Source organism: Sphaeramia orbicularis, chromosome 18 (assembly GCF_902148855.1).
Source record: "Sphaeramia orbicularis chromosome 18, fSphaOr1.1, whole genome shotgun sequence".
In the NCBI taxonomy this organism is placed as follows: domain Eukaryota; kingdom Metazoa; phylum Chordata; class Actinopteri; order Kurtiformes; family Apogonidae; genus Sphaeramia; species Sphaeramia orbicularis.
In genome coordinates this window covers 27,730,107-27,744,127 of record NC_043974.1, presented here as the reverse complement: position 1 = coordinate 27,744,127, position 14,021 = coordinate 27,730,107, and the positions used below count along the sequence as shown (strand labels likewise).

The 14,021-nt window shown below is 37.6% G+C and overlaps 1 protein-coding gene across 5 annotated transcripts in view; it reads right to left on the bottom strand.

Moving 5' to 3' along the window:
* Positions 1–2,332: 2,332 nt before the first annotated feature.
* The window catches only part of LOC115438295 (solute carrier family 24 member 2), a 70,403-nt gene continuing 58,714 nt past the window's right edge, over positions 2,333–14,021 (bottom strand). For all 5 annotated transcript variants that reach the window (XM_030161807.1, XM_030161808.1, XM_030161809.1 and 2 more), the window contains 4 exons: positions 11,104–11,238; positions 9,458–9,547; positions 8,984–9,150; positions 2,333–5,313 (listed from right to left, as the gene is read on the bottom strand). In XM_030161807.1, coding sequence (XP_030017667.1) covers positions 5,064–5,313; positions 8,984–9,150; positions 9,458–9,547; positions 11,104–11,238 — 642 coding nt within the window. In that variant the 3' untranslated portion in view covers positions 2,333–5,063. The remainder of the gene's footprint in view (positions 5,314–8,983; positions 9,151–9,457; positions 9,548–11,103; positions 11,239–14,021) is intronic.

Below are 14,021 nucleotides of genomic sequence, written 5' to 3'. Positions count from 1 at the left end.
ACATAAACCAGCAAACACATTGTTGCATATTTTAATTATCATCTTTATTCATTTTATAATATACTTTGTGTTTTTACATAAAGAGACATATTTCTTTTACACATATAGATTATATGGTTAATTTGTATCTGTATATATGTACACCTTAAATAAATCTTACATTAACACCAAGAAAATAAAACATTTACAGTGCAAGAATGTTGAAGAGTGGTCAACTTCCATGGTTGCTTACCCTAGTAAACCACAATCAATGCCAAGCTTGTTCGCTAAACCAGTTAGATATATTTTTTTTTTGTTCCTTTTTTGTTATTTCTCTCACCATTCATTCGTATTTTCACGCAAAAACACAACAATGAGCGTGGAGAAAGAGAGAGAAAGAGGCCGAAATGTAACCAAATCTTGTTGATGAGAATGGCCATGTAGAAGGAGAAGGGGAGGTGAAGTGTGAGCGAGTTTACGGAAATTTGATTGTTCTTTTGGAAAATGCCGGCTTTTTGCGCAAAAGTGTGTTACAAAGCACCGGTTGACATCGAAAAACAGAAATCTGGAGTTCAGGAGAAGTGGTGATGGTAATGTTTAGAGATTCATGATGAATTCGATAAAACCACCTCAACAGTTGAACATATCCTCCTAAGACCCGGGAAGACACTTACAGTCACAGAAAAAATTATTAGACCATCAAAAGTCATCAAACACAGTGGTTATACAATCAAGTACTAACTCCTGTGTGTATCATGTGACTAAAACAGAAAAGAAAACACGGAATGCCTAAAAGCACCATTTTTGTCAGTACAATGCCATAGGTATTGATGTAAGAACTGAAGTGATTTTGGTTATTATCAAGAAAACATGGAAAATGGCTAGATATCAGCTCTGAAATTAAACTCTTATGAGCTATTTTTGTTGTTATCATTATATTTGTCCAAACAAATGTACCTTTAGTTGTGCCAGGCATTAAAATGAACAAGAAATTGAAGAAAACAAGGCGTGGTCTAATAATTTTTTCTGCGACTGTCGGTCGTCTGTGGGGATCATGAGTTCAGACCTTTGAGTTTAGCACCATTCATGAAAACTCTTGAAATCCTCAAACAAGAGGATGTCTTCGCCTTTCTAGTGACACAGCACTTTGAATCCACGTTCATTTGGCAACGAGGGAATGTAATAAATGCCCTATTTTTTGCAGATAGTACACCGATCAGCCATAACATTATGATTATGGGTGGAAGAAGTGGTAATATTTCATTTCAATAGCACTTTTCTTTGGGTTGGATGTATTAGCAAGAGAGCATTTAGTTCTCAAAACTGATGTGCTGAAGCAACAAAATGTTCAACATAAGGAACTGAGTGACTTTGACCAGGTCCATATTGTAACGGTGACAACTGGGTTAGAACATCTCCACAACTACAGGTCTTGTTGGGTGTTCCTGGTCTGCAGTGGTTAGAACCGACCAAAAGTGGACTAACGAAGGACATCCCAATCTCAAGACCATTGATCGTCTGTGGGAGGTGCTGGATAAATAAATCCAATCCATGGAAGTCCACCTCTCTATGTCCTGGACTTCAGGCGTGTTGCTAATGTCTTGGTCCAGATACCACAGCACACCTTCAGAGGTCTGGTGGAGTCTAGGCCTCGGGTTAAAGCTATTTTTGTGGAAAAACAGGAACCTACACAATATTAGACAGGTGGTGATAATGGTACGATCCCACTGATGCTCACTTAGTTGAGATCCAGTTGTTCTTTAAATACTTTTGGTAGATACTAAACACTTTGCACTAGGAACAAGAGCTGGACGTACTCTGACCCAGTGATTTGGACCCTTGTCAAAGTTGCTCAGATCCCTTCTTTGGCCCATTTTACTCTAACACATCAACTTTAGGGACTAAATGTTCACTTGCTGCCTCATAAATCCACCCTGACACATCCCATTGGAATGAGATAGTCAACCATAATACCACTTTGCCTCTCAATGGTCATAATGTTATGGCAGGTCAGTGTACATTCTGGTCACTATTGTTCCTTCAATACAAGGATCTTAACTTCACTTTAATAACATTTCAGATATCTACAGTAATTATAAGCATTCCAAAAAATACCTTTTATTGTGGCAGCACTGCCTTTGACCCTACTGATTTATAGAAGTCAGGGTTTTCCCTGCATTATAAATATAAGATGTAGCACCTAAATCATTTTAGGTAGCACCAAAACTAAATTCATGTAAAATCAGTGCAGGGAGAATCAAAAGTAGCTAAAAAACATCATCAAAGATCTAATGATTGTAGTAGTTCTGAGTGCATTTCAGCAAAACTTGTTTTTAAGCTTTTTGGATGTTTTTTTTTGTTTGTGCACACAATTAATAATATCAACCAATTAGAAAGTGCAAAACTTTTTCAAAGAAGGAACACAAGTCTCCAAACAAATGGCACCTAAACCAAGGGAAAGCCCTCTAATTATTACATTTCTTATGAAGTACTTTAACCTTATAAGAAATGTGTTTTCATGTTGAGATGTTCATCTAAATTTTTCAACTTTAAGTCACTTTATAATATTAAATAAAGAAAACAAAAAGATTATTTAGATTATTACAGGATCCATATGAAAATCTATTTATGTGATCTATTACAATGCCCATGATAAAAATTAAACAAACAAAATAGGCTTCTTTTATCCCCAAAAGTTTGTTCCTCTGGGTTTTAAGAGGATATAAGTTTATACCAGGGTTTGTTTGTTTTTTTACCCAAATGTCAGATAACATGGTGGCCTTCAGGTGTTCAGTATGAGGAGGCAATATGGTATTTCAAGCTCTGGTTTTCTTACAAAAATGGAACAGGCATGTTTTAAGTTTAATGTAAATGCAATAGTGTTCAATTCAAATCTTTGAGTTGCTGTTTGCTCAGTAATCACATTCCCCTTCCTTCCACTACTACAAAAAGAAAATAAATAGTAAGAAAAAGTGATTGAAATACATGTGTGAACCATGTGGCTCTTGCAAAATTAAAGGAATTTATATTTACAAAGTAAAACGAATGTGTTCTTGGTGTTTTCTTTCTGAATGGATGCATAAAAGTGAACATACATAGCTGGTCTAGCTCAGCTGTACAGTTGGTGGGTAACCAGCCCAAATTTCCTTGCATGCATTATTCCTCACACATTCAGAGAATCTATTTACTATTATGTTACAGGTATTTCCTACTAAGCTGCTGTACAGAGGCTGTGTTGAGGTAAAGTGGGCGTTTCTAGACAGCTCTAAGGGGGAGGGGCTGTTGGTGGGAGCGCTGGAGAAAGGGGCGGGTGGGTAATATAAGGAGAAAACCGTTCGCCCACCTCTTCTCGTCAGGCTTCTGACCATATCACAGGAAGGACAGTGGGCACAGACGCATGGAAATGCAATTCTCCACGACAACACACAGTATATTGCTGTTAAATCTGTGGTTTCCACATTCTATGTATCTTAATTATGATTATGATTCTATTTCCAGTATAAAAACACAGATTGGTGTATATTTTTTGCAGTTAGTTGCAAAATACTGGTAGTATAACCTCTATTCATAGATAAATTTTAGGAATGGTGATGTGTGATGACTTCAAATGCAGATTGCACACATGCACACGAAAGCACCTTTGATTAGAAAATAAATTGCACAAGTTTGATAGATAGCGTTGACCGTACATGTTGGCATTTTCTACACAGACTGAGCACTGGTTTGCATTAAGTTATGAATGATGAAATGTCTGAAAAAGTGTACAATATGGTATACAATCTTTTTAAATGCTGATTGGTATTATTCACCTCCAAGTGTCTTTTTACATGCAGTTGACTTGTTGTAAGTTCTACTCCAGGAGGTCGGCTAGCCGCTGAGTTGAGCTCAGTTCTACTGTGAACGAAGCACTACACACTGACTAATCTAAATCAACCATGACGCTTTAACATTTTCTTTTCAAATGCAGTATTTCGACATTGACTCTGTTGTGAAACTTTAAAGAACCTAAAGTTCTCTTTTTTTTTCCAACCAGTGAAGGATATTAAAGGCTAGCATATATTTTGAGAAGCAAAATTTTTGTTAAGACTTTTTTTTTTTACTCTTACTTCCAGAAACAGCTTGCCTCTGTAGGTCAGTTTGTGAAGCATGAAAAGTTCTGTACAATCAGAACAGTTGTTCAGTGGCAAAGGAAAATGTGAGAAAAAAATGCAGATTGGCAAGAGGACTCTACATGAACTAATACTGCTACAGTACATCTAGTGCTACTTCTAATGTCTATATTTCATGTTAACTGTAACCAAAAAAAAAAAAAAAAAATCAATGCTCTGAAGAGACATGTCAATGGTGAAAAATAACAGCCGGCAGGGAAGAGGGGAAGGTGAGACTCGTCTCATTCAGACTGAATACAGATGGATTTGCAAAAAATAAATAATAAAAAAAAAGGTTTGTCTGTTTCATCCCTTGTTGATCAGGTGCGAAGCCCACAGGAGAGTCTTTAACGCTCAATACCATCAGACATAAAACACGTTTCGAACAAATTCTCCATTCACACAGTCCATTTCCACATCCACAAACTCCTCAACACTCTCAGCAACAGTGTCTCGAAATCAGTCTGCTGTTGTAGATCGCTTGTGGCAAAAAATGCTCATAACGTTTGCTCAGCCGCTGCATTGTTTTTCCTGAAGTTCACAGGAGGTTTTCCTCTTCATCCTGTCCAGGTGTAGTCATGATCCCAGCTGATCTAACAACACTAATGGCATGCATAATGCTTCTATATTTGGCTGATACACCCAAATCCCCCCACCCCTTCCCCACCTGCCAAATAAATAAATAAATAAATAAATAAAAATTCACTCAGGTTAAGACTACACTAAACCAACCAAAGTCTTATGCCCTTGTTTTACCCCTCCCCCTGCCACCAGGTATTTACATGAAAATAAAGATAAACTATTATCCTCTTGTAGTGTCTTCCTCATTCTTCTTTAATTCCTGGGGTAAGGGATCACAAGAATTAGGTGAGAGTGATGGTGTGATGGTAGGGACGGTGAGAACAAGGGAGAAGACGCAGAAGACATCGCGGACTGTCAGACTGACACTGGGCAGGTAATGACCCTGTCCTCCAGCATGACACTGACAACCAGGAAGACGAAATACAGCATGAACATGATGAAGCCCAACAGCTTGCTCATGCGCCACTTGCAGGCGGCGATAGAGATGATGACGAAGAGGAGCATAAGAAAGAGGAGCACGATGGCGCAGAAGAGGCCGTTGGAGCTGACTTGTACTGGTTTCAGGCCCCTGAAAATGGACCAGAGGAGCCAGGGGAACGGCAGTCTGCAAATACACAAACACATGTTAAAGCTCAGACAGACTGGGAGGTTTCAGCAGCCCTAAACGTTTATCTGCAGCCACAGCTGGCAACATGAATCTAATAATAATAATAATAATAATGATAATAGTGGTGTCAAATGATTAAAAGTTTTGATCAGATTAATCACCAGGTTACTGTGGATTAATTTCGATTAATCACGATTAAATATAATACATTTTCAATCTATATTATTCGCATTTCATTTTGTATGAGCAAACAGACTCAAGAAAGAAGGGAATATATATGCACTTCATATGTTTGTCGCAAGCTGGGCGACGTGTTAGCCAAAGTGCTAGCATTAATCCCCAACTAACGTATGCTTTGTGTAATGTATCAACTGCCCATTTGCACATGCGTGATGCTAACTCTGCTCCAAATGCATTAACATTTTTTATTTGATTAATCATGATGATGGATTAATAATATATATGACGATATATAATAATAATAATTATTATTATTAATAATTATTATTATTATATATCGTTATAACTATTACTGTTACCACCTTATTATAACTTCTATGCTGTGATTATTAACTATACATGTGTACATACATATATATGACATACACAGCCTACATACAACATAATTAGCTATTTATTATAATTACTGCTATTATTTTTTACTTTATTATTAGCAACTTGCTACTTGTTATTTCTACTAGTACTTTACAATGTGCAATTGCCTGTTTTTTCTCCAATACAGTTTTCTTTTTTTAGATTTATTGTTTTGCTGTTTTCTTGTAGTATTTCTTGTGTGTATTTTTGGTGTTTGTGCTGCTATTGGAACCTCAATTTCCTGAGGGCTTTGCCCAAAGGATCAAAACAATCCAATCTAATCTAATCTAATCTAATCTAATCTAATCTAATCTAATCTAATCTAATCTAATCTAATCTAATCTAATCTAATAATTTGGGGACGATACACATGCAAACTACACGATTCTAACATTTACGCTACCAAGAACACAACATCACACACAGTCTACCTGTGTTTCTATAGCTGTAAAAACTGAAGCCAGGCTAATGATCCCACAGTTACAAAGTGGTGTTTATATTTAGAGTAAAATCTCCAAAGTCAAGGAGGAGAAGATTGATGTGGACCTGGTTATGACTATGGAAAACTGGGGCAACTGGAGAAGACAAATTTGCAAAGACAAGTATTTTTAGCTAACTTATGTGTCACTTTGATCAATGTATCATTTTATGCAGACATCCTGTTGGTTGTTAAATAGATGTAGATCTTAGTAGCTTCACACTGTGGGACTATCAAACTTCTACCACTCAGAATTTTGTCCCTGGGTCAACAGTCATCAGGCAACGGACCCACCATTTTTTATACACGACCCAAGATATTATTACATTGTATCATCTTTGTTCAAGGGCAAAACAAGAATACTAATATACTGTTCTTGAATATCGTCACAGAACCTCAAGTGTCAGAGATTGTAGATGCATTAAACAGTCTTGAAAATATAGAGTGGCTGCAAGTAGATTGTCTTTTTTTCTTCAGAATGATCATAACCAAGAGAAACATTTACAAAGGTATGAGCAAAAAAAGGAACCTAGATGACAAGCTTGGCAAGCTATTTCCTTTAATATTTTCTTAGATGTATTAAACACCGGATCAAGGATAGACATATGAAATTTTGCTCATTATAAGTAAATAGGGAAAAAAAAGATTTTAAAAATTTATAAAAAATTTTAACTTTGACCTACTTCTCCCAAAATGTCATGCCATCTATTCTGAGTCACTGGCAATTTCTAACCCAAATTTGGTATGAATTCAATGAAGAGTTTTGCTGCTACAGACATTTGAAATTTCGCCCATTATAAGTAAATGGAAAAAAAAAAAGATTTTAAAAATTCAGAAAAAATTTTAAGTTTGACCTGCTGTTCCCAAAATGTAAAGAGATCTATTCTGGGTCACTGGCAATCTATAAACCAAATTTAGTATGAATTCAACCAATAGTTTCCTGCTAGAGTGTTAACAAACAAACAAACTAAACCAAACCAATAACAATACCCCTTGCCTCCCTTTTGGGGGGGCGGGGTAACAATAGGTTCAACTCATGATTGACAAGATAGTCAAAGTAAAGTCAACACATAATTTATTTCTAAATGGCATTCTAAATGGCCTCATTTGCTGTAGGTATTATGTATCTGAGAGCGTTGTTGTGCTGTCAGCCTTTAGGAATATCATTAATCAACTTTAGTCACTCATGCTGAAATAGGTTAAACTGGATCATCTTTTCAGTGGGGAAAGAAATGCAGCCAAGTCAGCCTGGAAGTAATACTTATAAATCTAGCCAGGTGACACCAAAGCTTCGGGAAGAAAACATGTAATATATGAAATTGGCAAATCACTGCATTCTGTTTTTTTCCACATTTAACACAACTTCCTAACTTTTCTGAAATTGAGGTTGCAAAAGATGGTGTTTTTCTAGCACCTTGTGAGGCATTACATTTAAAATAAGAAAGCTAAAATAAAAATAAAGCTACTGTTTGTACAAATCCCACTCCTGACTTTACACAGATGCTCACAGATTCTCACCATTACAGGAAATCTGTGAGCCTGTACTTCTGTCTGCCTTCAGAGCATTGCAGTTTCAACATGGTAGACAAACATTAATAACATTCACAATAAGATAAGTAAATAGCTGCAGTTGTCTTTTCCGCTGTAGTGAGTTAAGCAACCATTTACTCCACATTAAATGAAGCTTCATTACACTGAAATGACCACCTTAGAAATGTAGCAAGTTAAACCATTACGTTGCAAGCTACTTTTTGATTCATATACTGATTCGAGTTATTGTCAAGTCAATGCTGAGTGATCAAAAAAAAAATCAGGTGGAATTTTTACTTCAATTATTCTTGTTATTTGGAGTTCAACTATCAGTGTTACTACCAACAAAAATGAGTATCAAGTCCTGATACATTCTCCTTCATTCACCTTCGTTTGTCTTCAATTAATGACATTTTCATCAAAGTCAAAGCAAAATTCGACATAAAAAGACATAGGACTTAATTTTTTGCCTACTTATCCTCAACCTGTTTCTCACATATCAATGGAAGTATTTCCTTAACTCATTTAGACCCAGTGCTACTTTTGTGGCAGTTCCAAAATAATTTTTCTCTCTATTTTAACCTTTCTTAAGTGATTTATTACTATTTATTATATCAATCAAATTTACTCTATCTGGATGGCACGATTTATCTGGATTTTTAAATTTTTTTTTAACAATGACATGCCGGAATGAAAAGAAGCCCAAATGAAACAGGAGTAACGAGTACAATTTAAGGAGTAGAAAGTATAAATAACTGGGTGAAAGTGCAAGGAGTAGATGTAAAAAGTCAGCAGAAAAATAATGACTCCATTGAAGTATAGAGAACCAAAATTTCTATGTAAGTAAGGTAACGGAGTATTTGTACTTCATTACGTGACACCTCTGATTTAGACATAGTTCTAAATGGATAAGGGTCTGCTCTCTCTTACATGTTAGATCTGGACAAATTATATGAGGCAGATGCATATGTGTTTATTTTCAAGCATAATCCTAAACCGCCATCTTCTAGCTTTGGTTTTTAACATCTCTAAGAGTAAATGTAAAATGTAAAATAGTGCTCATACCCAACAGTAATGTCAAAGATGTTGGAGCCTACAGAGCTGGATACAGCCATATCTCCCAGCCCTTTGCGTGCCACAATAACACTGGTGATGAGGTCAGGGATGGAGGTTCCAGCTGCTAATATAGTCAGGCCCATAATCTCTTCAGTAATCCCAATGGTCTCTCCAACCTGCAGGAAAGAAAAAAAAAAAACACACTAAGCTTGGGGGTAAATAAAAACCTAATCTTTTGTTACAGCTATTTTTAATTTCCTCGTGATCGCTGGCAGCTGGTGTGGGTGACAAAAATCTGAAAATCTGTTTGTTTGAATAAAACAGCTTGTAATTATTTTTGAGTGGATGGATTATAAAGGATGGTTTAATTTGAATAATCAAGACAGGGAAACAAAGATGGCAGCGGATTTTCCTTATTTTACCATAAGGATTTTACACATTATTCACATACTGAGAAATAAAATTGCTTTGAATGAAGAGTACCTGGTGAGCCCACCACACCATCAGATAGGAGAAGCCTGCAATCCAGCAGATGGCACCCACGAAGGTGATGGGGAAGAACTTCTTTGATGACTGATGGAGAAAAAAAAGACAGTTGTAAAAAAGTTGTAGTAAAAACAAAAATTACAAACTTATAGATATTCCTATTTGAAGAACAGCACCAGGATTATTATAGTTAAGAAAAACGGAAACTTCTGTTTTTATTTATTATTAATTTATCCATGAAGGTCACACTAGTCGCTTTTCCATTGGACATATGTTCAAAACTTGACCAATATTTACTAAATGTCGGAAAAACAGAAGTGCGTAATGTCAGTTTTTCCATGAAATCACAAATGTGATGATTTGTTTATTTATTATCGCGAGAGGACATGAGAAGTCCTGCCATAAACATGGCAATGAATGTAAATATTGTGTTGATTTACAGATATATTAATTATTATTATATATTACCCCTCTATCCCGTACTGTTGTAACGTCCATCAACATCTGTTTTTTTAAATTCACGTGACTCTAGTTGGGGAAAAAGGTCTTTTCTTTGCAGTTTTGTGGGAAATACCAATTGCACTATGCCCCCCAAAAAACACCTCTTCCCAGTGTACAAACTTTTAATCAAAAAATGAGAGTTTTGGTGAAATTGTTGTTTTTCCATTAGGTAACTTTTTATGCTCAAGTTATATTCGCGCAATTTGAGGGTCAATGGAAAAGCATCTGTTGATATGAAAGAGTTGGACTTCCAGGGACCCCTGGTCAAGAGGAAGATAAAGCCATGAGAGTAGAAGAAGAAGATGAAGAAGACAAAGAAAGAGAAGAGGAAGATGAAAAAGGAGAGAAAAAGAAAAAGAGGAAGAGGGAGAGGAAGAAGATGAAGAAGAGGAATACAACTACTGTACTTTCCGAGCTATAAGGTGCACCTGACTATAAGCCGCGGCTGACTTTAAGTTGCACCTGACTATAAGCTGCAGGTGTCCATGTTGTGACATGAGATATTTACACAGAAAGATGGTAAACAGAAAGATTATGTAAATATTTATTTCCATCCCTTCACTGCTTTTTTCCAAACAGTGCCTGTAACACGGCAGTAAAATGGCAGGAACACAGTTGGTTAGAAAAAAAAAACAAAAACAGAAAAGTCACTGATCTTCCTTCTGCTCATGGAAACCACTGCAGTCATCTTCTTCAGTGTCGGAGCTGAACAACCTCAGAAAGGCTCCGTCACACACCTTCTCAGTCTCTGCTCCATTGTTGCTCAATGGCACTTCCGTGCAGCAGCTCTATGCATTTCTTCGTGTGTTTTCCATGATTAGGGTTTGCGCATGACACGCAAAATGATTATTAAAGATTAAGATTAAAGCTTCTCCTCTTCACATCACCTCTTCCACCTGTCTGTCTCGCTTTTGCGCTTCCTGCTAGAGCGCCCCCTGGTGGCCATTAGCCCCTATAAATCTATACTTGAGCTGGATTGCTGTATAAGCCGCAGGGTTCAAAACAAGAAAAAGTAGCGGCTTATAGTCCGGAAAGTACGGTACTTATGCACTCAAAACTAATCATAATGCAACTGAAACAAAAAATCAATCTGAAACACTCAATGAAAAGAAAAACTACTGAAAATCTCAAAACCCACTCACTGTTTTCCTGACATCAGGTAGCGTTAGCCACAGCGGGAGGACAATAGGCATGATGAAGAGGTAGGTGAAGCGCTTGCGGTTGGACTCGGGCCAGGACAGACTCAGAGGCTGGTCCTCTTCCTCTTCATCCTCAGCCTGACAGGAGAAACCAAAGGAAAGGTGGAGGTTGGAGAAGATTCACAAAACTGTCAGTTCATGGGAGCAAACATCTGCAGCCTGGTTCTAAAAACTGGCCACTGGCATTTATGTTTACCACTTGAAAATACATCTTTGGAAGCAAATACCTCACTAGGTTGCAAAATGATTTTGATGACTAACGGGAATGCTTGAAGAATTAATTAGGATAGCCTCCTTTGGCTTTACACCTCGTCTCATTGGGATACACTGTACCTCTCCATAGCAACAGAGGTAGGCAGCACTCCTGCAACACGAGTGCGTTAAGGCGGAAAAGGACAGCCCCGACATCTTGAGAAATTGATGGCAAGATCCTGAATGTGCATGTGCCTTGCTGTGACCTTAAGACAGAGGAGTTTCAGTGTGATTTGGGAGATTGCGCCTGGGCTGAAGGGCTCTGCCTCCCCAGACATCAGGGGCTCATCACCGCTGACTGCTGCTGCTGCCGGCTGCACCAGCAGACCCCTGGAGTCTGATTGAACCTGCCACTGGAATGCTAAGCGAGCTGAAGACTGACACCTCTCTCTGGATCAGCATCAAATAAGATGTCACGATCCGAAGATGACACAAACTAAAGCAGTGGCACGCAGGTTTCTGTGCAAAACATATTTTCATGTCTTAATACTGAGGTGACCTGCTTTGTTTGTTGAGTTTTTGGGCATTTCTGCTTACATGTGGAAAATCTGATCTGCAATTAAATATTATGGTACAAAACAAAGCCTTCTGAGAGTGGAAAGATGTCTAGGGTCCCTTTGTATCCAATTATACAGGATGCTTAGGAGCCGTGGGGACTGAAAACAGGTCTTCACATGCAGGTCTGAGCAGAACACACTGAGGACTTAGAATTTGTCTCTTGCTCTTTTCAGAGCTACACAAGCAAGGTGCAAAAAAAGGTGACAAAAGACAAACACTGGAAAGGAAAACATACTGCAGGACAGATGTTGATAACAGATGCTGCAGCGTAAAAAAAAACAAAAAAAAAAACAAAAAAAAAAACAAAAACAAACTCCCCTTGAAAATTATTTAAGACATAAAAGTATCAATCACTTTAGCTGAGCATATTCAGGAAGCCAGTCTGAGAGCTTTAAATATAGTTACTGCACAAATCATGAATCACTTGGAGCTCACCGTGCTGTGGCAGCTACTGAGTTGAGTATCGCCCGGTAACCTTGGTAATCAGAGCTGCCAAACAAAAGGCAGCTCATGCATCACTTATGCTCAGCATTCTGATTTCACCTCCACTCCATATCCAGATGGCTGCATTGTTTTCATTTAAAAAGGCCTATAACCCAAAACCTGATGCTTTATGAAGAGAATTTATGAGCCAAATCCACTCTGTTTTAAACACAATATAAAGAAGTAGTAGTAGGTTAACCATGAAAGACCTAGAGCTATTGTGTGGTAACTTCTCTACATCTTATCTTAATTTTCTGCTTACTCTTTTATCCTTTGAATTTGCCTGTGAAAATCAGGCACTTTCCTATGTATAATTTACTGATCGTGTAGATGTTCATAAAAGCTAAGAGTGAATTTGAGGGTGATTAAAAAACAAAGAGAGGAAACTGAAGAAAGTGACTTCTTCAGCAAAATATGCCATTAACTGAACATAAAATCATCAGTCTACAACCACAATCCCTTGTCAAACTACATGGATCTTAGTGGTGAATCAGTGTTACAGAAGATGACATTCACTGCAGAGCCTCTGAAAATCCAAATGGATCATATCCGATGCAACTCATTCAACAGTTGTTCAACAATTTCGATCTGTAGATGCTTTTGGTCACTGGCAGCTGTTTAGGTCTTTGAGGGTTAAATTAATTTGACCGATTACTGAATACGGAGGCCACTTGTGCTTCTTCCAAGTGCAGCGTCTGCCTGCATTTGACGGTTTCTGACACTGCTTTCCTTGTCCTCTGTGTATGCTTTCTAAGTACCCCATAGAGCCGGTGCTCCCTACACTGGGTTGGCTCCCAAATGCCAGTCCCTTGGGGGCCTTTCCTGCCCTGTGGTGCCTCAGTTGGCAACACTGCCAACTCTAAGCTTAAAGGCACTGACTTTTATCAGGCACCACAGAGCAAGAGGAGGCATGACATTTGTTATTTTCTTTCTTCCCCGAGGGAAGCGTGTGCTTTGGCACATACTGCGAGGCAACAAAGACACATCAGTTGAAATGGTTAAAAAAAAAAAAAACATCTATACATGCAGAGAAAAGGCTTCGAACCTGATTCCTTCATAGTTTTCTGTTATAATCCTCTTGGACCAGACAGAACGGAAGGATCTATCTGATAATGTTTTTATGTTTTAGTCTTGCCAGATTGATATAACAAATAGCAACACAGAACAGGTAGTATAGATTAAATCTGTATAAACAGAATAAAATCAGTGGATGGTGGAACTGCAATGTCATCCATTGGTTTCTGAATTGATGTTTGTGATTTGACAGTCTGTATGTTGGCTTTTTAGATGCAGACATGACCATATTTGGACAAAGGGGGTGGGATTACAATAGACTAATTCCGCGAGAACAGAATGACTTCTAAAAAGAATGGAATATATTGATTTTGTATATTTTGAGAGAAGTCCAGGTAGCATCTATGGGATCCATTGCTTTTTCTATAAGATGAAACTCCAGTGGCCATCAGCAGTATTAGAACTTTTAAGTATTTCTGCATTAGCTTACAAGATCCTTGGAAACATGACTCTGGCAGAAAAACCTAAGATTTATTCTTGACTTTTATTTTAAA